This window comes from Meles meles, chromosome 6 (assembly GCF_922984935.1).
Source record: "Meles meles chromosome 6, mMelMel3.1 paternal haplotype, whole genome shotgun sequence".
Classification (NCBI taxonomy): domain Eukaryota; kingdom Metazoa; phylum Chordata; class Mammalia; order Carnivora; family Mustelidae; genus Meles; species Meles meles.
This window is the reverse complement of record NC_060071.1, coordinates 99962790-99986837: the sequence shown is the minus strand read 5'-3', so window position 1 is coordinate 99986837 and position 24048 is coordinate 99962790. Positions and strand designations below refer to the sequence as shown.

Below are 24048 nucleotides of genomic sequence, written 5' to 3'. Positions count from 1 at the left end.
GCAACTTGAATTCCCAGAGAGTTGTTGCGTCAGGGATTTGAGGGATTTACCAGAGTACAAAGCTCTTACTTGATGAACTTAGATGAGAAAAAACTCCAAATACCAAACCTATTTACTGGCTAATAACAATGAGTCCTTCAGGAACAGTGCCTGCTACCGGACAGCTGCGGGCAAAAGTGTTTCTTTCAAAAACACTTTGCAGCTAAGTCCTTAGTCTAACAAAGTCTTCCATGATTTAGGCTCAGAACTCCTCATCTCAAATCTCTCCCATGAGTGAATAATGTGGAGTCCCTAGCGATCAAGAAAGTATTTATTTCCTTCTTTCCTCCCTCCCTTCCTTCCTCTCCTTCTCTCTTTCTTTTCTTCTTTCCTTCCTTCATCCCTCCCTCCCTTTCTTCCTTCTTGGGTCTAGACCCAACATGGGGCTCAAACCCATTACCCTGAGATCAAGAGTTGCATATTCTACCAACTGAGATAGGAAGGTGCTCAAGGGAGCATTTTCTACTAAAACCATGATCTTTCAGGGCACGTGGGTGGCTCAATCAGTTAAGCATCTCACCCTTGGTTTCGGCTCAGGTCATGATCTCAGAGTCATGATCTCAGTGTTGTGAGATCGAGCCGTGCCTCAGGCTCCTTGTTTAGTGCAGAGTCTGCTTGTAGCTCTCTTCCTCTCTGCTCTCTCTCTCAAATAAATAACTTAAAAAAAAATCATCTTTCACCTAGTTAATCGATGTATAAACTTCAGTGTCATCTTAACTCTTCCTCCTTCACTCCAGATTCAGTTAATCTTCAACTTCTGTCTAACAAAACTTCTAAAGTAGGTCTCTGGCCTCATTTCCATTCCCAGAGCTATACAGTGTCTCTGCTGTGTCTGGACACATAATGGCAACTTGAGAGAGTGGCGCCAATGTCAAAATTCAGAGTAAGTTATAAACTACATGGACCACATTTTAATGGAGTTATTTCCTAAACCCTGTGGGCAGTCTCTTATAGACATGCCTTTGAACACACTGCTTTCTGTCTCTGGAAATGTCCTTTCCTTTTGTTCTCTTCACATGCGTTTTTGCAGACCTAGGTTACATGTCCTTGACTCTGTAGAATACATTGGAACCCTCCCAGCAGATTTAGGCATCTTCTGCTTTGTCCTCTTCCACTGCTCTTTACTTTCTTCGATAGAGTACCTATCCTATTCAACCGTAATTGTTCTTTCCTCCCATCCTTCCCTCTCTCCTCCCCTCTTCCTTTCCCTCCTCCTTCCCTCCCTCTCTCCTTCCTTCCTTCCTTCTAAAATGGATGGACCCAATAGGTTGTAAGCTGCTAAAAGATACAGCTCATGGCATTAACTTTTATATCCCAGAACATAGCCTAATGCCTGATCTATAGCCGTTGTTCAGTAAATACAAGATTGAAAGCCTGTATATGAGAAGGAAAGCTTACAAATGCTCCTGGTTGTTGCCATTGGAGAATAATTTATTTGTGTTCTTTCTCCAACAGAATACAGAGAGAATTTGGTTTAACTTTCAAAAGTATACTCTAACAAGATAAAAGAATGTTTCTCTTTTGCCCTTTTAGGCTGACCTTTTGAACCCAAAGCCAATTTACTTGAATTAAGGGAGTTGATGTGATTAGTGTTAGGAAAGATTTTATGTAATGCAATTTGGTTTACTTCAAACAAATTTGGATGAATATGAGTCTCAGGCAATATTTTAACATTTTAATTCATTGCTGACTCTACAGGGCAAAGGGACTCATAACCCTTAGTCCAATTTCAGGATGATGAATTGAGGCTTTTTTCAACAAGGCAGAGGATAAAAGATGACTTGCTTCAGTAATAGTACTGCAAATTGCGTTTATATTTAGAGTAAATAAATTCAGTGCCATAATAATTGATATTTCTGCTAAACTAGGATGTTGGTATCATTATAGTGATATTTGCTAAAACATAAATTATAAGTTAATTATTAAAATAAAATAAATTATTAAATATAAACAGTCTGTGCTCTGAATCACGTGGTATGGGGCACATGTCTAAAATGGTACTCTGCAACGAAGTGCTTAATATAAAGTCAGCGTGTTAAGATCAAGGAGAACCACTGGGCAGTACCTCTCTCCTGAAACCAAGAAAAGAGAATCATTGCTAAATAATCCAAGAAGGTTTCAGGAACGTTGATCTAAATATCAGTCTGGGAATTCTAGATGGGAGAATATCGTGAGCAAAGGCTGTCACTTGTGATGTGTAGTGGTTGCTCAATGAATATATACTTGAAAGTCTGTGTATGAGATCAAAGGCTTAAAATCTCAGTGCTTTTTACCTTCCCACCGATGTTGGGCTGATGTTACAGAGAAGTAGGATTGGGGTTGTATAATCGGTATGAGGACCTTTACAGAGCACCTATAGGCATTAGAACTCTGCGAAGTCATGGAGAGACATCATGAATCCCTAGGCAGGAAGAGCACATGATGAAAACAGGAATTACAAAATACTATTTTGGCAGTTATGAGATTTCCTGGGTTTGGCAGAAACTGGAGGCAGAATGGTGAATTGAAACATTACAATTGTTGTTTGTAGCAATTATAGTACTCACATTGCTCATCTACTTATGGTGCTCTAACAACTTCTTGAACAGTTTCTCAGTCTTTTTTTTTTTTTTTTTTTATTCTCCTAGTCTAGTATACATCTAGTTTAGGACTTATTTAGAATTCTAATTTAGCTATGTCAGACATCATTTTAATAGCACGAAGTAGAGAAAAGAACAAAGGACCATTGGTTCTGCTCTCATGTAGGCCACAAGTAGCTCCAAGCCTGTGAGCAGGTCACTGGATGTCCTCATTTGGAAATAAGAGCGATGACCTGGATGAGCTAAGACCTTTTCAGTTGAGCTTTCTGAAGACCAAAGCTTCTTGGAAGCTTCCAAAATATTCATCTTATCATTGAGCAGCAAAAGTACTCTGCACATATTTTAATGCATACTAGGAAAAATACAAAAAATACATCTTCCACTCCTAAAATCTGGCAGAATATTCCACCCTCCCATAAGAGAGATGGTAGGTTCATATAGGCAATTACCTTTTCCAAGAGTGTGTTAAAATATAGAAGAAAATAGCAGAAAATTAACCCTTGTAAATGAACACAATGTGCTTCCTGTATAATTTAAATGTTTTAAATAAAGCTACTTGTTTGCATAATGCTGCTTTGGAAAGATATAGCTTAAAAATAACAATGCTATTCATTGATTTGAAGTTAAAACAAAAATAAGGTATAAATTAAGCTGGAAAAATGTCCTGCTACTCTATAAGTAGATGTATTAGTAGACATGTGCTAGTACTTAAGCTAAATTTGGCATGGAAATATATTTCAAAGTAATGAATCTTTTCTATTTATATTTTGCCAATTTTTATTGATTGTCATCAGTTTGTCAACCTCTATAATATGTATATACTTTGTATGATAGATGTTTAAAAATAAGTAGCTCTCTAGTATTACTTATCTAAATTGAAGTTTAAATTTGATCACCGTAGGAAAGGATTTATAGGAAACATTGTGTGAAATATATCAGAACACCCAGAAAAACACTGCAGATAAGCATTTCTAATGTCATAAAACTAAACAAATTATTATAATGTCTAGACAGTGTCCAAAGACATGGTTAAAAATGTTTTTGATAAATTGGTTTTATAGACCAGACAAAACATTTGATTTGTTTGAGCATCATTTAATTTTCCAAACCAGTGAAATAATGCACAGCATGAAGTTTAGTTACTTGAAAATATTAAAAGGAGAAGGATATTGTATCCCTTGGAGTATTTTCCTTTAGTCAACACACTTGTAAGTTTTAGAAATTATTCCTGGTCATCTGGTCTAAGTAGCATTGCCATTGCTATCATTTGGGCATTTGGTAAAAATGCAGATTCCTAAGTTTTTCTGCATACACAACAGATTTCTGGCCATACCTCTGAAATCTGTATTTTTTTTTTAAAGATTGTATTTATTTATTTGACAGAGAGGGAGATCACAAGTCAACAGAGAGGCAGGCAGAGAGAGAGGAGGGGAGGCAGGCTTCCCACTGAGCAGAGAACCTGATGCGGGGCTCGATCCCAGGACCCTGAGATCACGACTTGAGCCGAAGGCAGAGGCTTTACCCACTGAGCTACCCAGGCACCCCTGAAGTCTCTATTTTAAGAAAGTTTCTGGGGAGCTTTTTCTGCATAGTGATTATAAGAACCACTAAATTCTCATCTTCTTATCCTGCTTTTGGAAATTTTTGCCTTTCATTTGATGCAGAGTATTGGAGAGTGGAATTCTGCATTTGAAAGTTGAAGAACAGGACTCGGCTTGGATATCCAGAAAAATCTTGAAATACCCAGTTGCATTATTATCTATAAATAGGCTTTTCTATCCTTCAGTTTCTGCTTGAAATTGAGAAACTTAATAAAATATGTTTACTTTTCAATTGTTAAATACTAAGAGTGCTGTATACATATGGTTCTATAAAACAAAGCATAGATATTGGAAACTTTCTTTTTTGTTACTTTCAGAACACAGATTTTTTCCAGAAGGAATTTTCCCATAAGTTGGACTTACATTCATTTTATTTCCTCCATAGAATCACCAAGTTTATCCAAATTCTGTAACATTCATGATCCTTTTAATGTTAAATAAACTCCAAGTATGTCCTCATTAATTTCTTTTTTAAAATATTTTATTTATTTGATAGAGAGAAATCACAAGTAGGCAGAGAGGCAGGCAGAGAGAGAGAGAGGAAGGGAAGCAGGCTCCCCGCTGAGCAGAGAGCCCCATGTGGGGCTCGATCCCAGAACCCTGAGATCATGACCTGAGCTGAAGGCAGAGGGTTTAACCCACTGAGCCACCCAGGCGCTCCTGTCCTCATTAATTTTTAAGAAACCATAGCCTCTGCTGGCAATACTGTTGTTTAGGCTGAGATTGCTACAGGAAATTCTAGAGATTGTCTTTTACCTGTAGATTGAGCCCGCCCACTTGCCTTTATTTAGAATAACTGTATGTTGGCTAACTGAACATAATAATAATAATTTTTAAAAAACCCCTTCTCCTCTCCCAGATGTATTTATTTCAAACAAAAATCCTGGATTCACAAATGGGGTGATCTCCAATTTGAAACTAGTGACTGACAGTCATCTCCTTGGTGACAGGAAGCATATCTTATTATCCAAGTGTTTCTCATGACTCATTTTGCATATAGTAGATTTCCAATGATTTGTAAGTCAGTGAATGCTCCTCAGGTTTTATTGACCTGTGTGGTATTGAAAAAGGCGAAAATTACACTTAGGAATTTGGATAACTTCATGAGAACTATGTCTCTTGAATCAGAATTTAATATTTGAGCATTAATGATTCATTGCCTTCTTCAGTGGCTTAATTCACTGATCATCTTCTGCTCATATCAACAGAGGAGTCTATAAATATTAAAAACCAAGTTGGTTTCAGTTCCTTATAACCAAATCTTCTCATTTGTTGGCTCCCTATTTGCACCGCAAGGCTTATTAAATTAACAGAAAAATGCCAGTAGCTTTCATTCACATTCTTTTTTCCTCTCTAATGGTCTTTTGAGTTTGTACTGCCTGGATTTTGGACATGATCCTTTACTATATTAAATTTTGGGTTTCAGAAAGGAAGGGACCTCTTACATTTTAGCAGTCAGATTTTATCATGTAGTCTTATAATGATGGTGATTTCCTAAGTCACCAGTGTTCTCCCATCGTCCTGCTCCCCTATGCCATTTTCAGAATATCTGGTGACTGTTAGATAAATTTGAAGCTTTCTGTCCATCAATATCTTTAATCCCTTGGGATTGCTCAAAGTGTTCAGACTGATGGATCTGACTGTGTTAAAGTCTAATAAGAATTGCTCTTACAACCAGGATGATTCATGGGAGGACAGTTGACTTATTTTTTTTTTTTTTAATGTATCTTGTCTCCCTTCTTCCTGACTCAACAGCTCCCCCAACGGTTCGCATTGTGCATTCAGGCTTGGCCTGTAACATTGAGGAGGAGCGCTACTCGGAAAGGGTCTACACCATAAGGGAAGGAGAAACCCTAGAACTGACCTGTCTGGTCACAGGACATCCACGTCCACAGGTGAGTCCCGAACCGTGATATTGAGGAAAAAGATCTTTGATCTTTCTTGGAAGTCAAAACTGTGTATTTTGAATATTTAGCTAAACAAAACAAAACAAAACAAAAAACCCTCTGTGTGTGTGTCTGTAAATGTATGTGTATGTGTGAGTGAAATTTAAGTAACTGTGTGTGTGCAATGCAGGATAAGGGTGATTGCTGAACATTCATGCTTGACATACTCACTCAGATAAGATGAAGGAAGAAAGAAATTTTTGTTTTGGTATTGTGAGAAATTTGGAAGACACTTCTAAGGAAGCTGTTAAAAGACAACTACAAAAATATCTCAGTCAGATAACAATTCATATGGCAATGAGTTTATTTTAGAATGTGGAGCATGATTTCATGATGACATAATTGCAGCCGAGGAAGCATTTGTTCTGAAGAATGTGGAGCACGAGGTCACATGTACTTTCCTTACTCCTAGTCATTATATCCATAGAAAACTTAAAAAAAAAAATGTTTGCAGGTGTATGCATTTTGTTGTTCAGGGTCATCTGCTACAGCTTTCATAAGCTATTTTAGTAGCAGGAACAGAAATTGAGAGCTTCAAAGACATTAAAATTATGAATAATGAACAGAAAAAAAGTTTGTAGGCATGAAAGAAAGGGTTAGGCAGAAGGTAATATAGTTAGGCGGTGATAAAATGTGATTTTTATAATGAAAAAATTAAATTCTGATACAATGCAGAATATTCAGGATTTCTTAGTCACTAACTGCCAATTCTTATTGTCATATATTTAACCTGACTTGTTCAAAATATTCACTGGTAGTCAACACAGACACTACAATGGAAAAGAAGTCTCATCTGGTAGCAGAGTTACATGTTTTAAGTATTAGTGTTGCAGGAAGAAAAAGAAAATCCAGCTAACACCACTACATAGAAGAAAGTAAAGAGCAATGTGGAGATTTTATGAACTCATCATTTTAATCTTCTCTTTTGCTCCTCCCATCCTTACCTCTTAATACTCAAAGATGTTGAACTTTACCATTTTGACCTGAGCAATAAATAAAAATAATCATGTGAACTTTACAGAATGAAATAATAGGTTGATAGATAGGACCGTGACTAGAACTAAAATGGTAAAATATGTTTAATACAATTTAATGATAATGCTGTTAGCAAAATAATCTTAGAAAAAATAGTTGTTAAAAATAGTTATTATTAATTATTAAAAATAATATTAAAATTTAAAACTCACAGTGGCTTAAATTGCAAATTATAACATTTGCTTTTAACTAAAATTGATTGATGAATAAAATCATCTTAATAAAATTGAGTTCTACAAAATTTGGCCCATTATGATTAGACTTGGTAGGAAAAAAAATGATTGTAAAGATAAACATAAAAAGACAGAAATGATAGTTATTAAAATTTGATACAGACAAACTGATATGTAAAGATTTTTATTTTAATATTTATATAGGAAGCAATGGAGTCCAGTGAAAATAATTAAAAATGATAGCAGTACCTCAAAAATATTATCTCAAAGAAAATTCAGTGTTGTGATGATTTGATTCCAATTTTTTTATTGATATACATAGAATAAAAACTCCAGAATCAAAAAGTTGGGGTCAAAATAGGAGTGTCCATACAAACCTAAAAGAACCCACAACCTGCCATATAAGAGGTGGTTTATGGCAGGAGAAAACTCATTAATGCTTCCATTATTCCTGTACTGAATGTGCCAAATTTAGCACCTTCTAAACTACAAATTTTGCTTAAAAATAAAACTTCTTATCTTTTTTAAAAGTCACCCCTGCTGTTCTGCTCTCCCTCATCTCCATCTTTATGTTCCCTTAATACTAGGAATTTCTTATTTTCTCTGTAATGATTCACTATCTGGACTGTAATCTCTGATGTCTGGCCAATCCAAAATAAGTTCTGGAACAAAGGAGTAGATTATTACCTTAATTTATTTATTTTTTCTAAGCAATTCCATGGCTGGAACCATTTCAATGTGTTCTGACTCTATGAAAAATTTAGTTCAGTATTGTTATTTTTTCATTCCCAGAAGTAATTCAGGTATTTGCAGGTGAATCAGTTTCAGTTTATATTGCCTGTTTGAAAAATTAACTGGGCCTCTTCTTTGTCAATAAACTGTATAAAGAAAGCTGACAGAACAGCTGGGCCTTGGCATCCCAGCCAAACACTAAGGGGCATGTTGGTGGCAGCTGGTCCTAAGGATGGTTCGTCTTGCCTGGGATGATGAAACTGGAATGCCCTTCTTGCGGTGTTGTCTAATTTGAATGTGATGATAGTTAGGAATGCAGGGGGAGGGAGAAGCTCCTCACTGCACTCTTCAGGAGATTTCTCAATCTGTTGCCTTTTCTGTTGGCAACGAGAATCATTAAGGTCTCCATTTCCAGAAGTATTCAAAAGCAGCATATTTTCTAGATTTTAAAAAAAAATTTTCTTCAAAAATATATCATCTGGCAATGCGTGATAGCCTGAGTACTGTTGTACCCAAAGGAACTAAATGAAGGAGAAAACAGTACTATGCTGTGTTCCATAGCATGGCGTGGGACGTAGACTGCCTGGGTAGAACCCTGGATCCATGGCGCCTGCTGGAGTGACCTTGGGAAAGTTCTTCAACCTCTCTGTTCTCTGTACCTCAGGTTTCTTATCTATATAAAAGGGGTGACAGTAACCATTATGCCTAAATCATAGACTCCTTTTGAGAGTTAAATGTATATTGTAAATATATAGGTACATGTATTATGTATATACACACACATGTATATATGTACTTGGCATGTAATAAGCATTATGCCAACACATAATAAAACATATGCTGGATTTTTATAATTTCTAAGTAATTTATACTAAGACTCTAAGGTCCAGTGTTGAATATGTAAGTATGAAAATAAGTAGATTGAAAAAAATGGTTCTTAGCTTATAGTCTAAATTAGATGCATTTAAATAAATTTCAGTCTTTTTGTGTTTTAATACTCCTTAGAGACTTTACATCTTTGCTAATTCCTTTTTTTTTTAGCTTGCAAGGATTAGAACTATGTTCAGACTACTTTATTTAATGAGGATTTATTAAAAAGATAGATGGAGAGATAAGAAAGAAGGGAGGTAAAGATTGGTTGGTAAACCTACCAACCTAATATTACCTCTAGATGCCCATAATTTCAGGATTCAGCTACCTACTCTCTTTCTCTTCCTTCTTTTCTTTTTCCCTCCTTCCCTTTCTCCCTTCTCCTATTCCTTCTTTCCTTCCTCTCTACTCTCTCAATATTGTCACATCAGTATCAAATGAATTGTGGATATAGTTCCCTTGTAAATGTTTTAAACAATGAGATATTTAACTTCAGTGTTCCCTGTCTCTCTCCCACCCGCCTCTCAGAGGTTACATTAAATAGTTGGATGTATTGTCTTGCCGTCCTTTTTTAGTGCATTTCCATAAATATGATTATATAGGTTAATGCTTTATTTTCATTTTTTTAAAATTAGACAATGAAAAGTATTATCCTGTGACTAGAATTTTTCACTTGGCCCTGTGTCCAAATCAGCAAGTATAGATCCAGACTGGTGGTTCTCAGTGGGTGATCCCTGGAGAGAACTGGTTAGAAATGAAAGTTCTTATGCCCTTGACATCAGGAGCTCTTTCCTATGTGGGGGCCAGGGATCTGCACTGTCACAAGCCCTCTGATGATTCTGATGTACTCTAAAATTTGAGAACCACTGACTTAGAGCATTGGCCTCACAAAGGATGAATCGTACTCTCTATGTGTGGATTAGACACATGTAATTGCTGCTATTTTATTCAAAATTGAATTACTTATAGATTTTTTACTGTTACAAATAATAATTTAAGGAACGTGTATGTGTATGTGTTTATGTACATCTTTATTACATGTATGCCAACATTGTTGTGGGATAGTTTCCTTCTTCAAAATGGAATTTAGCCAGTTAAAGGTGACTCTTGCTTCCTTAACATAAGTGAATCTTTAATATTTTTGCTGATTTGATGTGAGAGAGTAAATTATACTCCAGTGATGTTTAAATTTTCATTTTCTTAATTACTAGTCAATTTGAACATATTCCCACACCTGTATCAATCATTTCTTCATCTTTCTCATCTATTGATTGTTCTTATCTACTTCTCTTTTTTTAATTGGTTAGCCGCTTGACCTGTGGGGACTTTTTATTCACCATAAAAATAATTTCAGTGTCTGCAAAATACATTGAAAATTTTATCTCCCAGGGCACATTTGTCTTTTAATATTGTTTATGTTACTTCTATCCAGAGATTTTTGTTTTTAAAAAGATGAATCATTTAAATCTTTTCAACTTTGGTTTCTGAATTTTGTCCCTAGTTTAGTAGATCTCTTTTATAGCAGTATATTGTACATTGTATGCTTTCTTTTTAAATAACAGCTTATATAGCTGCTTATATAGTTGATGATTTAATCATTAGGAGACATGTTGCCCATAGTGTGAATATTAGTCTAATGTTCTCTCTCTTTCTTCTTCCCTCTGTCCTAATCCAGACAGGATAGTTAACATTCCACCCTTCAGCTTTAAATTTTTTTTTCTCTTTTTAAAGAAAATTGAGGTACAATTGACATAGAACATTATATTAGTTTCAGGTGTAACATTATATTAGTTAACATTATATTAACATATTATTATAATATTAACATTATATTGTTTATTTATTATATTAACATTACATTAACCTTGTATCAACATTATAACATATATATTAACATTATATTGGTTTCATGTAAAATGTAATGATTTTATATTTGTAAACATTGAGAAATGATCACCACAGTTAAGTCTAATTAACATATGGTTAACATATGGTCTAATTAATGTATGGTTATAAAAATTTTTCTTGTGATGAGAACTTTTAAAAACATTTTAACATTATATAATGTTTAATGTTAAACATTAAAGCATTTTTAAAAGTTCTTAAAGTGCTATCTTTATCATGAACAAAACTGCTTTATTTTACTCTATCATTCTAGTTACCCCTTCTTATACCATGCCATACTATTTTAATTTCTGTAGCTTTACTTTAGGCTTTGCTATATAGGAAAGCAAGTCACTCCTTTGTTGTTTTTCATGTTTCTTTGGTTGGCCTCAAACATGTTTCCCTTTCTTTGATGTTGAAATGAGCTTTTCAGGTCCCCCACCTAAATAAATGTTGAAATTTTAATTACAATGCATTTCTCTTGCCATGAAACCATGTGGTCAACTTCCCATGTGGGAAACTTTTCCAAAGGACTTCTCAGTAGGACACTTTGAATATTTCAAACTTCTCAAACAGGAAGACAGTTCTGTTGTAATCAGTATAATGTAAAGGGTTTTGAATTTGTTTTAATAACAAACATGGGTATGCATATTTGGGAGGCTTTCTTTCTGTTTTCAAAGACAAAACGAAGCAAAGATGAAAATGTGCATCAAACCAAAATAGCTCTACGTTTATGTGTTTTATATGCTGGCTTTCTAGATGAGATTTCTTTTGAATATTATTTTTCATCACTAAAATATTTTTGAAAACCATTCTTTAAAAATAATTATGTATATCCAAAATACTACCCTAAGAAACATTAAAATTGCCTGTAGTTTATTACAGCTCATCCTTAGGGATTGTTTGTTTTTTAAATTAAAAAAAAAGGGATAAGACCATTTCTCAATTTTAAAATGGGATCATATCAGTCATTTGATTGCTATGTAAATGTATTCTTGACTGCCAAGCCTGTTGCTGAGTTATTGATGTTTTTATCCTTGTTAATTTTGTATGCGGATTTTAAAGTGATAAACTTACCATAATGAAAATCCTAGCAAACCTTCCTAACAGGTTTTTCAGTTTGAAACCATTACCACTATCTGTGTGTTGTCCTTTGAAAATATTTTGTACATCTTGGTTCATATTTCCATATATTTTTTTCTGAGTCTGTTAAATTTCTTATAATAATATTAATGCATGTACATGAAAAACTGATGTATTTGATTTTTGATTTATGTCCAAATTAACGGGCAGAATTAGAATCAATTATCTAAACAGAGATCATCAAATATTACATCTATTCCTTTTCATGGTTTATAGAATTCAATACAGTGTACTTTTTTTTTTGTCTTTGTATGTTGCTTCTTCTCTTTTAAATAGCATATTTTTTTCCATTTTATTTATTTTTTTCAGCGTAACAGTATTCATTGTTTTTGCACAACACCCAGTGCTCCATGCAAAACGTGCCCGCCCCATTACCCACCACCTGTTCCCCCAACCTCCCACCCCTGACCCTTCAAAACCCTCAGGTTGTTTTTCAGAGTCCATAGTCTCTTATGGTTCGCCTCCCCTTCCAAATTTTTTTTTTTTTTAATAAACATATAATGTATTTTTATCCCCAGGGGTACAGGTCTGTGAATCGCCAGGTTTACACACTTCACAGCACTCACGATAGCACTTACCCTCCCCAATGTCCATAGCCCCTTCCCCCTCTCCCAATCCCACCTCCCCCCAGCAACCCCCAGTTTGTTTTGTGAGATTAAGAGTCATTTATGGTTTGTCTCCCTCCCAAAATGAAACAAGATGGGATTGGCAGTGTACTTTTTTCATCTATGGTAAATCTATCTAGATTGGATCTGTCTGCTACATCATGTAAGAGACTCTCCAAACAAAACAACTAATATTTTTTCAATGAATCTTTGGATAGGTTGTGGGAAAGGCCTTAGTATTTATTGTATTCAAACATACTTTAATCACAAATTCCATGTCAGTAACTACTTCACAGTCTGTCCTCCCACACACACATGCACAGACCTACTCTTTTCTCCTGGAGATCTGTATCTTCTTTAAGTTCATGGTTACATGGGTAAATGTACTCACCATGGCTCATTTAGGAGGAAGCGCTTACAGTTTTTCTGATGTTTGAAGTCATACCTTCGAGTAGTTTTGTTTCCATTGATTTTTATACAAAACGTGGGAAGTCTTTTTTGGTTGAACACTTTCCAAAATGGCTTATACTTTTTTATTCCCAGTATATTATCATTAACCAAAGAATTTTTTTAAAAAATCTAATGGAAAAATTTAATGAAAATCCTCATTACATGAGGATTACATTACAAACAGAGAGTCATTGTTTGCTCCTTAAGTGATCTGAATTTGTCTACAGTTATCTCAGAGTTCATTTTTGTTTAATTCCATGGACAGTCTTTATGCGTATAAGAAACATTTACCATATATTCCAGATAAGGACTCAAAAAATGTTAATGTATTTAATGAAAGCTTGAGAAGGTGGGAATGTTAGCACAGATTTACTATATGATACTTGTTTTTAGAGAGTTCCCAAGGGAATACTCTTGTTATCTGATTAGATGGGTGCTGGCATCTTAGAGAAGCTCAGGGGTGACTGTCCTTGGGAGATCAGTAGAAGATGCTGCCATAGAAGCAGGATCTCTAAAATCAGCAGGATGATAGGATTCTAAAATGGCAGAGATTGGGTGGTAACACTTCACCAACAGACTTAGTGTAGACATAAATAGTGTAATGAGCAGCAAGGTTGGAGTAGCAACCAGCTACTTTATCTGTATATATATATATGTATGTATGTATATATATGCATATACACACATATGTTTATGTATGTATATATATCTATATATCTATATCTATATATCTATCTATCTATATATATATCTCAAAGCCTTTATCTGCAGGGCTTTGTGATGGATGATAGATTATGGTGGCTTTCACAGTCAAACGGGTAGCTGACTAGAGTGGTACTTGACTCATATTAATAGAAAAAGGAGGTAAGAGGCAAGTTGACATTTTCTGCTATAGTAAAAATTCACAATCACTCATTTGGTTTTCAAATCTAAGCTAATTCACAGAGCAAACACTCATTGTTTGAAAAGGAAGCCAGGTTTCTTTGAGGAAAGATCTACCAATATCACTACAAGCTTACACCAAAAATAGTATCTATCTCCAAAGGGATCTGTGGCCATTTGTCATAGTAATTTACATTGAAGAAAGAGAAATACCAAGACTTTTTGAGGGATTTTCAAGAGAACGGGGATTCAATTGGCACTGAAATCAATGGATCTGTAATACTAACATAGAGTGGAGGCTTAAGCAGCTAGATGATAAACAGAGTCCTGGCCCAGAGAAGTGGGTTTATGATTACTTCTCCAGACTCCCAAATGCATATTTGGAAGGGACATCTTTAATAATGGGCAGGATCCCCACATTGGTTATCTGATGCGTGGAGTAAGTCACAGTCAATATGGTAGGAAGGACCCAGTGAAATCCTGTAAAATTGTCCTTCCCAAACCAAGATATTAAATCAGAAGTAGTACTCCATTCCAGAAGAAATTTCAGAGGTTAGGTACGACCATCCAAACTTTGACACCGAAGGAGTGGTAATCTCTATTGTGTTCCAATTTCTTTCACGTATAAGATACCTAAAAAGCCAGGTGGAGTAAGGCAGATGATGCTAGACCATGGTAAACAGTCAAATCAATGCTCCTTCTGTGTCAGGTGTATCTTCATTGGAGCAGATTCGCTGGTAAGCAGCTAGTCATCTGACAAACGGATGCTTTTCAGTTCTCATCCAGAAGATTTTTAAAGTTTGCTTTTATGGGGGATGGACAGCAGTTCACATGTACTATTCTGCCCTGGTCAAATTAACTTTCTCACTCTCTGTAACGTTACAGTGCACAGGGAACTTGATTGTCTCAGTAATCTACAAAACATTATATTGATTACATCATGTCATTTTGACCTTCTGAAAAGGAAGTCACAAGTACTTTGGATGCCCTAGTAAGATAGAAACATGCCAGAGAGTGAGAAAGTATTCCAGATGTTACTAGTCTGTCAAATAGGTAGAGATTTTTTGGAGCCCAATGAGGCGTGCTGGGATCATTCCTTTTAAGATTATAAAAAAGTTCTTGCTTCTCACAGCCATACCTCTAAGAAAGAGGCCCCATATATGGTGGACCTTTTTTTTCTTTTTTCTTTCTTTCTTTCTTTTTTTTTTTTTTTTTTTTTGGATTTTAGAGGTTACATGCATTACATTTGGAAATATTGTTCCAAGTGACTTTATTGCATGCCTTTAAAAATTATCAGTGTCAGAACAAGAGAGGGCTCTGCAGCAAGTCCACGTTCTAGTGTAAACTGCTTTGTGGCTCAAGCAATCCTACAATGGTAGCGATTTGGTGTTGGATGAGGATGCTGTGTGGATTCTTAAGTCCTAAGAAGAGGGTCACAGCACACAACTTTAGATTTTGGAACAGGACAAAACTTTCTACAGCAGAGTACTGACTGCTGTTTGAAAACTCGTTCTTCAGTCACTAGAGAGTAGGATCCAGTTGATATGTGACCCCTTGGTCAGGCCGTTCTGTAACACATTCTGCGTGATTCCTCCGAGAGTCCCAGTAGAATGGAGCCCCAGTCACTCTCAGCAAAGGCTAGCACATCAACAGTTCGTTGTATGTCTTTTTTCTTCCTTCTCTATAACACACTTCACAGTTCCCTACTCTGTTTCCCCAGGATTAATTGCAAAAACAAACTATCTACTTGTAATCTATTATCTTAGGCTTGCTTTCCCCAGGGCAGTTCTGTAAGACAGTATCCATTTCTTGGACTCAAACCTAATGAGGAATACATTTACACATTTAACCTAGATTCTTAATCCTTGCTGCTGACCTTGTGTTGCTTAATTGTGAATCAAAATTCTTATACTTCTACCTTTCCTGAAGACTTGTAAGAGAAAGTCACAAGTCATTAGCAAAGGTATGATGTTCAATCAAATTTTATTTCTTAAGATACTTATTAACATAATTAGCATGGGTATAGACTGTATATTCATAATTTATTCTCCTAAACTTTTATAAAATACATCTTGTACTTGAATTAAATCTAAGCAGTGAAAGTTTGCAAGTCCATGCACAAGGAATTTCATGTGATGGTGATTGACTATACACACAGACTGAGGATTTGTTTGTTTATGACAGCTTTACCTCTCATGGTCAAAATTTGATCCTCAGGTCAGAAAATGGATCTCAAAACAGAGTCAAAATTGTAGTTATACAATCATGTGGGAGTCTGAAATTATGGGCACTTGGGTGGCTTAGTTGGTTAAACATCTGACTTTGCTTCAGGTCATGATCCCGGGGTCCTGGGATTGAGCCCCACGTAGTCCAGTAGTCCGGCTCTCTGCTCAGTGGGGAGCTTGCTTCTCCCTCTCCTTCTGCCCGCAGCTCCCCCCTGCTTGTGTTCTCTTTCTTTCTATGTGTCAAATAAATAAAATCTTTATTAAAAAAAGTCTGAAATTTGATATCTTCTTTTTGAAATCTACGTATTTTAATGAAAAGTATTATAAATAGGAGTGCTAAGATCATAACCATTATTTTATTATGATAGTTGACATAAAATAAATACTTTAAAATTATCAGGGCATTTTCAGGAGATAGTTGGAAATCAATACGGCCTATTAAGATATAGTTGAGAATCTGTTGGTTGTGTTGTTTATAGTTGAAATGTGTCATTTTAAGGTAAACAGTTGCAGTTCTTTTACTGTAGAAATTTTGAATACTTACATGGACATTGATGAACTGGATTTTGTATTTTTTATTATTAGCATAATACTCCTATTGGCATGTTTTCAGGTATGTCTTATTTAACTAGGGTGATCGCCAAATGTTTGAGATCCCACAATAGTTTTTTTTTTTTTCCCGTCAGATTTTAAAATCTTTTTTCCTAGTAGTTATGGAGTGTCAACAAATCTAAATTCACAAACCTTAACATAATCCGAAGTGAATTTTTTTTCATAGTGGAATGACAGTCAAATTAATTGATCTATTTTTGAGTCTATATTATATATGTGCTGTGACTTTGGATATATACATATATATCCATACACACACTTACTATATATATGTACTTACATATATGAACAAAGATAAATTTACAAATTATGAGTCGTTTGGGCATGTTCAACTGATGTAAATGGCCATTTATAGTTATATACACACCTACCACTTTCAAAAGGCATCATGTCAATACATATAGCAGTTGTCTGCTTGTAATCCTACTGAGTGAAATTTATTCTCTGCATTTATGGCTAGGACATAAAGATACCCATTAAGAGAATTGGATTTACCTAAATTTTCAAACTCCAATCTAATGGATCATTCCTTAAATTGATTTTAATACATTGAGGTTTCAAATTTAAATTTAATAATTTCAGTACAATAATAGAAAGCCCCACTACCCCCATCTATTCCATGCTAAAGAATATCCTATCAGCGGTAATTAATAGTCTATATCAGTGCTGGTTGTAAACATGACATATTTGTTCTGAATTAGGCTTATCACTGCCTTTCCCTGAAATGCTCAGAGGCGCCTCCAAAAAATCAATAAGGAATAAAAACCTTTCTGTGATCTGAAAAAAGTTAACTTAAACTACGCAGGGAAAGTGCTTGTACAATGTGAGTATTTCCAGGACTGAAAAATGAGAAAACAGTTATTAGGAATGACTCAATCAGTTCTTTTTTTTAGGAATTATTAATCTTTTATTTTGATTTTTCTCTGAGTGCCAAAGTCTTAACAAAAACCTAAAAATAACATTTATTTTTCTGACAGTTTTATCTTTTTCCATCAGCAAACATTGATTTCTTCCTTTTTGTGCTTCTCATGGTACATGAGGAGACATTATCCTGTACTACCTGGCACCTTCTTGTTTTCTTACTTGCCTTCGGCAGAAATCATTAAATGATGTTGGATAAGCTTGAGCAGAGCAAAATCCTTAGTTAATTAGTGTCATTTCTGTTGGGTGTCTGTGGTTTTTAAGATTAACTTTTAGGCATCCAGGTCAGCAGCATAGTGATCATTTGCATTGATATCATGTATAATTAGAACAACTGACCATTTTGAATACAGTGCCATCAGGAAGGTAGATTATAGCCAGTCATTTTGGAAGGAGTTTTCTGAAACAGCACAGGAGCACAACATGGGTTATTGTATAAAACACATGTGAACACATTTTATGAGATATATAAATTCTACATCAGCTAATGTCTAAGTTTAGCCTAAAGGATCCCTAACTGCAAAATTGTACAAGTGTCTGAATTTCATGATTGTGCATCTTACTAGTTTTCTAGAGCTGCCAAACAAAGTACCACAAACTGGTGGCTTAAGACCACAAAAATTTATTCTCTTACAGTTTGAAGAATTCTAAAATTCTAGAATTCTAAAAGTGAAGTGTCATCCAGGCCATACTCCCTCTGCGATTCTGCACAGAATCCTTCCTTGCTTCTAGCTTTGGGTGGTGGCTGCCGGTCCTTAGTGTTCTTGGCTTTCACCTGCATCATTCCAGTCTCTGCCTCTGTCATCGTGTATGTGTATGTGTGTGTGTCCTTGTCTTTGAGTAAAGACACTAGTCATATTGGATTACAAGCCCATCCACTCCAGTATGACCTCATCTTAAGTAATTACATCTTCAACAACCCTGTTCACAAATAAGGTCACTTTCTGGGTTACTGGGTATTAAGACTTCGACATATCTTTTTGGGGGCAAATGATTCAATTCATAAGATATAGGCCCTGTTCGTTTAAATTAGATAGCTCCTACCATCACTGGGCATGTTCTGGGGTTGCCTTTAAAGGGCACATTATCATATATGATGACTGCTGTGTACCATTAATCGCAAAGTTGTAGGCTTTGCCTACAGATTTTATATTTGTTGTTCCTTCTACTTGTCTGCACCCCTACCTTTTGACTAATAGAATAAATGACTTGTTTGTCACCTCTTCCTGAAACGCTCACTTGGTCAAAGAGGCTAGCTTAAATGTCATTTCTATGTGGTCCAAGGATAACCGGCCATTTCTTACCATGATGAATGCAGCACAGGATGCTGCTTTGGGATTGAGTGAGATTTTAGGCTCTGAACTCAAAACTGCATGGTTTTGAATGCCACTTTCTCCACTTCCTAGCCCTGTGAATGGAAGTAATAGTTAACCCCTCTTTCATTTATTTTCGTCATGGATAAAATGATGACAGTAGTAGTAATGATATAGTAAGCTTCTTGCTATTTCAAATAAAATAATGGAAGGGAAGAATTTAAAAAATCTTGAATAATGATAAGGATGATAGAAATAATAAAATAGAATAATCATATTGTTTTTCTGCTTCCTGTATCACTTAGTGGACTCCTGGAAATGAACGAATGGGTCTTGCATTCCCATTTTCTATCACCTTAGAGTGAACATATGTTGTGATTTTCCTGGGATGCTGTCACTTTATGGCTATTGTGCTGATACACTTATTAGTATCATCCTCTTACAATCCCTAAAAATGTCCTCTTGTGGAGAGTAAAATGTATGGGACAATAAACATAAAAGCTTTACGCATAAAGGATCTCAATTATTTATCGAATGAGTGAATGTGGCAGGCATTATCACTTTAGGCTAATTGTTCAATATTTTAATTAATTCTCTTCTCTTTAAAAAATATGAAGTTGTGTTTTCCTGTGCCTATGCCTTTTACCTCTTAGAATTAGTCATTTAAGGAAGCCTTCAGATTAACTTGCATAGACACCGTTGGAAGCCATATACCTCAATGCCTGCAGGGATGCATTAAACACTCCCTTGGTGGTCTCGAAGACTTAATGTGTGTTCTTACTTCGCTATTAAGCAAGGATTTAAAGACACTTGGGAAATGGGACTCAATAATATGAAGCTATTAAAGCCCTTCAGTCAGAGAAGATTCTAAGTTTAAACACTCCATGCCACTTTTGACAATGGTGTGCATGTTTAATTACAGATGTTATAGTGCAACATTGGGATCTCACATGACTGGAGCATATTCACAAAGTATCAGACAAAAGCCTGGTAATTCATTGCTTGGAATTCATTTCTTAAAACCAAGCTACAGAGTTGAAACCCTATGTTTAAATAAAATAGAGATGATGGATCCTGGTTTTTATCAGAAAAGGGAAAAATCAGTATCAATAGAAAGTAGAAGAGTTTGAAAAGGTGTATGCTAAGACATGTTCAACTTTGCTTTTCCAACTAGTCCTCGTTAATTTTGCTAGAAGCTTTTTGCGTGTTGGGGGGCACAGAAGGAGAGCGGGAAGGAGAAAATAAGCAAGCAGGCTCCATACCCAGCATGGAGCCCAATATGAGGCTCCATCTCATGACCCTAAGATCATGGCCTGAGCCGAAATCAAGAGTAAGATGCTTAACCAACTGAGCCACCCAGGCACCCCAGAAGCTTTTGAAGGAATATAGCTTCTGTTGTTCACTGGAGTCTAAACAGAATACCCAAGGGTTGAGTTATTTACTTCATAAGCACAGGGAGTTTGGGTGCATGAATTAAGATGGGTGATCTAGAGATATTTTTTCTCATATACCTTTGGATCCCCTTCCTGGAAACCAGGTAAGTTCCTTGGCCAATATGTTAGTTAACCAAAGTGGTAAATATTGTGATCATATCTTCTCTAACATCTTGTTTATCAGTCTGAATATTGCTAAGCATTCTAAACCAGCTAAGGATATGATGTTTACAGATTAAACTGTAAACAGATATTTAGTTTGTTATTAGACATAGACATAATCTAAGTCTGCCTCCACAACCATTTGTCTACTTGAGATTTTGATTCCCTCTGACTGTTCATTGACAGTCACCATGAGTCACACACTTCGTTTATGACTACTTAGTGTGGTTGTCTGGTATAATTTGCCAAAAATTACAAACCAGAATTTTTATTGATTTATATGATAGTATTTATTTATTTATTTTTAGAAATTTTTATTTATTTATTTGACAGAGAGAGACACAGCGAGAGAGGGAACACAAGTCGAGGGAGTGGGAGAGAGAGGAGCAGGCTTCCTGTCAAGCAGGAGCCTGATGTGGCGCTCGATCCCAGAACTCTGGGATCATGACCCAAACCAAAGGCAGACGTTTAATGACTGAGTCACCCAGGTGCCCCTGACTTATGTGATTTTATAAGTGGATCTGTGTGTATGTATGTTTGCGTGTGTCCATGAACACACACCTATTACTTCTTGAGCAGATGGTTATAGTTACTACTGGGTTCTTTTTTTTTTTTTTGTTAAGATTTTATTTATTTATTTGACAGAGAGAGATACAAGTAGGCAGAGAGGCAGGCAGAGAGAGTGAGAGGGAAGCAGGCTCCCTGCCGAGCAGAGAGCCCGATGCGGGACTCGATCCCAGGACCCTGAGATCATGACCTGAGCCGAAGGCAGCGGCTTAAACCACTGAGCCACCCAGGCGCCCTACTACTGGGTTCTTATGTCAAATGGTGATCACTTAGGTTTGGACAAGGGAAACAAAACCCATTCTGATTATTTAAAATTCTGAGTTGAGAACTGAAGAAATTTAATGTAGGTAATGAGTTACACTGGGGATAGAAGAGACTGAGAAGAGAGAGACATACTTGGCTTTCCTTTTTCTTCTGTTATTGAGTCTCATGCCTCTCCCAAGCCATTAGCTAAACCAGTGAGAGTCTGGGAAACATAGTCTGCAAGTGTTTAGTCCCTCCCAATGATACAGAGCAGAGCAGATGAAGGTTTAAAAATTTAAAACATGATTTTATGGGCAAACTGACCACAGCCAACCCTCACAACAGTGCAGAGAATACCACCTGGGGAATTTTGGCTTGCTTTCTAGGTAGTCATCTGAAGAGACACATTTTTGCCTTGGTAAATAAGGCCATTCAGGTTCCAATACTCATTTTGCAGGTTCATAAGCCTGGTTGTGTTAGTATAATGAAAGCAGATTAGGGATGACTTTGCATTTTCTAAGCTCATAAAGACTCATACATGTACAAACAATGCAAAAATTGGGTTAGACATTTCTAATGAGAAATGCAATTGCAGGTCCTAGCAGATTGGCCCACTTATAAATCAGTGTAGGTAAGCTACAGATAGCTAAATTACTATCACAGTGCCCATTTTTAGACTTACAATGGCAAATTGATTGGACATTGCTCTCGTCTACCAGGTTCACTCTCCCAGTAGGAAAACCAATGAAGAAGCCAAATAAAAATCATGTTGGTGAGCAAGGACATTCAACTGAGGTGCTGAAGGCCATCAAATCTATTACTGGAGGAGATACTCCTAAGGTTTGAGTCCAATAGTAAAGATTCCCCTTTTTGGACAGTTCCCGAATAGATACTACTTGCCAGTTTGTTCTCCTGAAAGCTTATTTTTCCATTCCCAAGGCTGACCAATTCCTGTTTTGATTGGCACATTCTTTCTTTAGGTTTATTAATATTAATACATTCAGTCACATTATAGTCAATTCCCAGAGATGTGTTAACAATTTGTCTTCATTATGCTGACTTTGCACATCTCTATTCTGAATAGCTGTGGTTAATTAATTAAAATTGCATTCCCCAAGGGCAGTCTTAATTCCTATATTTCTAATTTCTTTAGAATGGGTGCACCTTACTATATTTTATTAGAATCCGAAAACTCTGATGAAACTTTGAGTACAGCTTATCCTTTCTTCTGCAGTTCCTCACACATATGCAGGCTGAGGCTAGAGAAGTTGAGTGACTAAGCTCAGGCCCCTCAGATTGTTGGGGACAGGGGCTAGATTACTAGGTGGCTCCCAAACCGCTAACTTTGTACTCCTTTCTACTTGTCAGTGTTTTTGAAGTATTTGTACCGATTTCTCCCCTTTTCAGGAACTACACACTTTACAGCCTGGTGGCCTGAAAATGATCTTACTTGATCATTACTTTGATGACATTTTATTATTGGTACTCATTATAGGCATGGCCCATCCAACTTAAATTGTGGTCCATGAAGCAAGTGTATCAACATTGCCTGGGAACTTGTTATAAATACAAATTCTTGGGCCCCAACCCAGATTTACTGAATCAGAAACTCTAGCAGTGGGGCACAGCAATATATATTTTATTTTATGTTATATTTTATTTTTTAAAGATTTTATTTCTTCATTTGCCAGAGAGAGAGAGAGAGAACGCATACAAGCAGGGGCAGCGGCAGGCGGAGGGAGAAGCAGGCTCCCTGCTGATCAAGAAGCCCACTGCGGGACTTGATCCTGAACTGAAGGCAGATGCTTAACTGACTGAGCCAACCAGCTGTCTCAGAGATATGCATTTTAATAAGTCTTTGAATGATTCTGATGCATGTTAAAGTTGAAGGTCATTTAGTGGATGTACATTTAGTGGATTTATATAGTGATGCATTCGAGAATATCCCCAGAGATGCTCATATTTGTTACCAGAATATCCCTTGACTCCAGGTGAATGTGGGTCTTAGATATTTATTTACTTTCTAAGAGTCACAGTGTAGTCACTGACTGCATTGTTTCATTTCCACGGACAGGCTGTTCTCCAGCAGTCGGGACAGTTCTTCCACTGTTAGAGATCAGCACTTTCACAGAGGTCCTCCTGCTGAGTACACTCAGCGGTCCTTTGGAGGCAGTTCTCTTCCAGAACATGGTTAATGCAGGATGATGCTTAATAGATTGTTTCAGACTTACTTCCTTGGACATTTCAGAATGTAGTGGTTCATTAGAGGCTGTAAGGAAAGATAGATTTAGGTTCTAGTGTTTACTTTGCCTCTTAAAAGGTTTATATGAGGATTAAATTACATAATGTGTGTAAGAGATTTCAGCATAATGCCTAGCAAATGTTAGGCACCAATGTAGATGCTAATGTCATTACTGCTGATATTACCAATACTACACAGAGAGCATGTTGCTCCCTGAAGCTACTACTGTGTTTGACACCTATGCCTTCTTTTCCAGCTGAAACACAGGTTTTTTTTTTTTTTTTTTTTGGTGGTCTCCATTGATGTTGCCTCAAGAACCTATTCTCTGATACATTTATTATGATCTCAATAAAAACATCAACAGGGTTTGTTTGTTTGTTTGTTTAAATAG

General features: G+C 36.1%; 1 protein-coding gene across 2 annotated transcripts in view; it reads left to right on the top strand.

Moving 5' to 3' along the window:
• MDGA2 (MAM domain containing glycosylphosphatidylinositol anchor 2) overlaps positions 1-24048 on the top strand; it is an 878646-nt gene that overhangs the window by 352584 nt on the left and 502014 nt on the right. For both annotated transcript variants that reach the window (XR_006818839.1, XM_046010033.1), the window contains exon 2: positions 5975-6114. Coding sequence is in view for 1 of the 2 variants with exons in the window: in XM_046010033.1 (XP_045865989.1) it covers positions 5975-6114 (140 nt within the window). In the remaining variant the exon portion in view is untranslated. The remainder of the gene's footprint in view (positions 1-5974; positions 6115-24048) is intronic.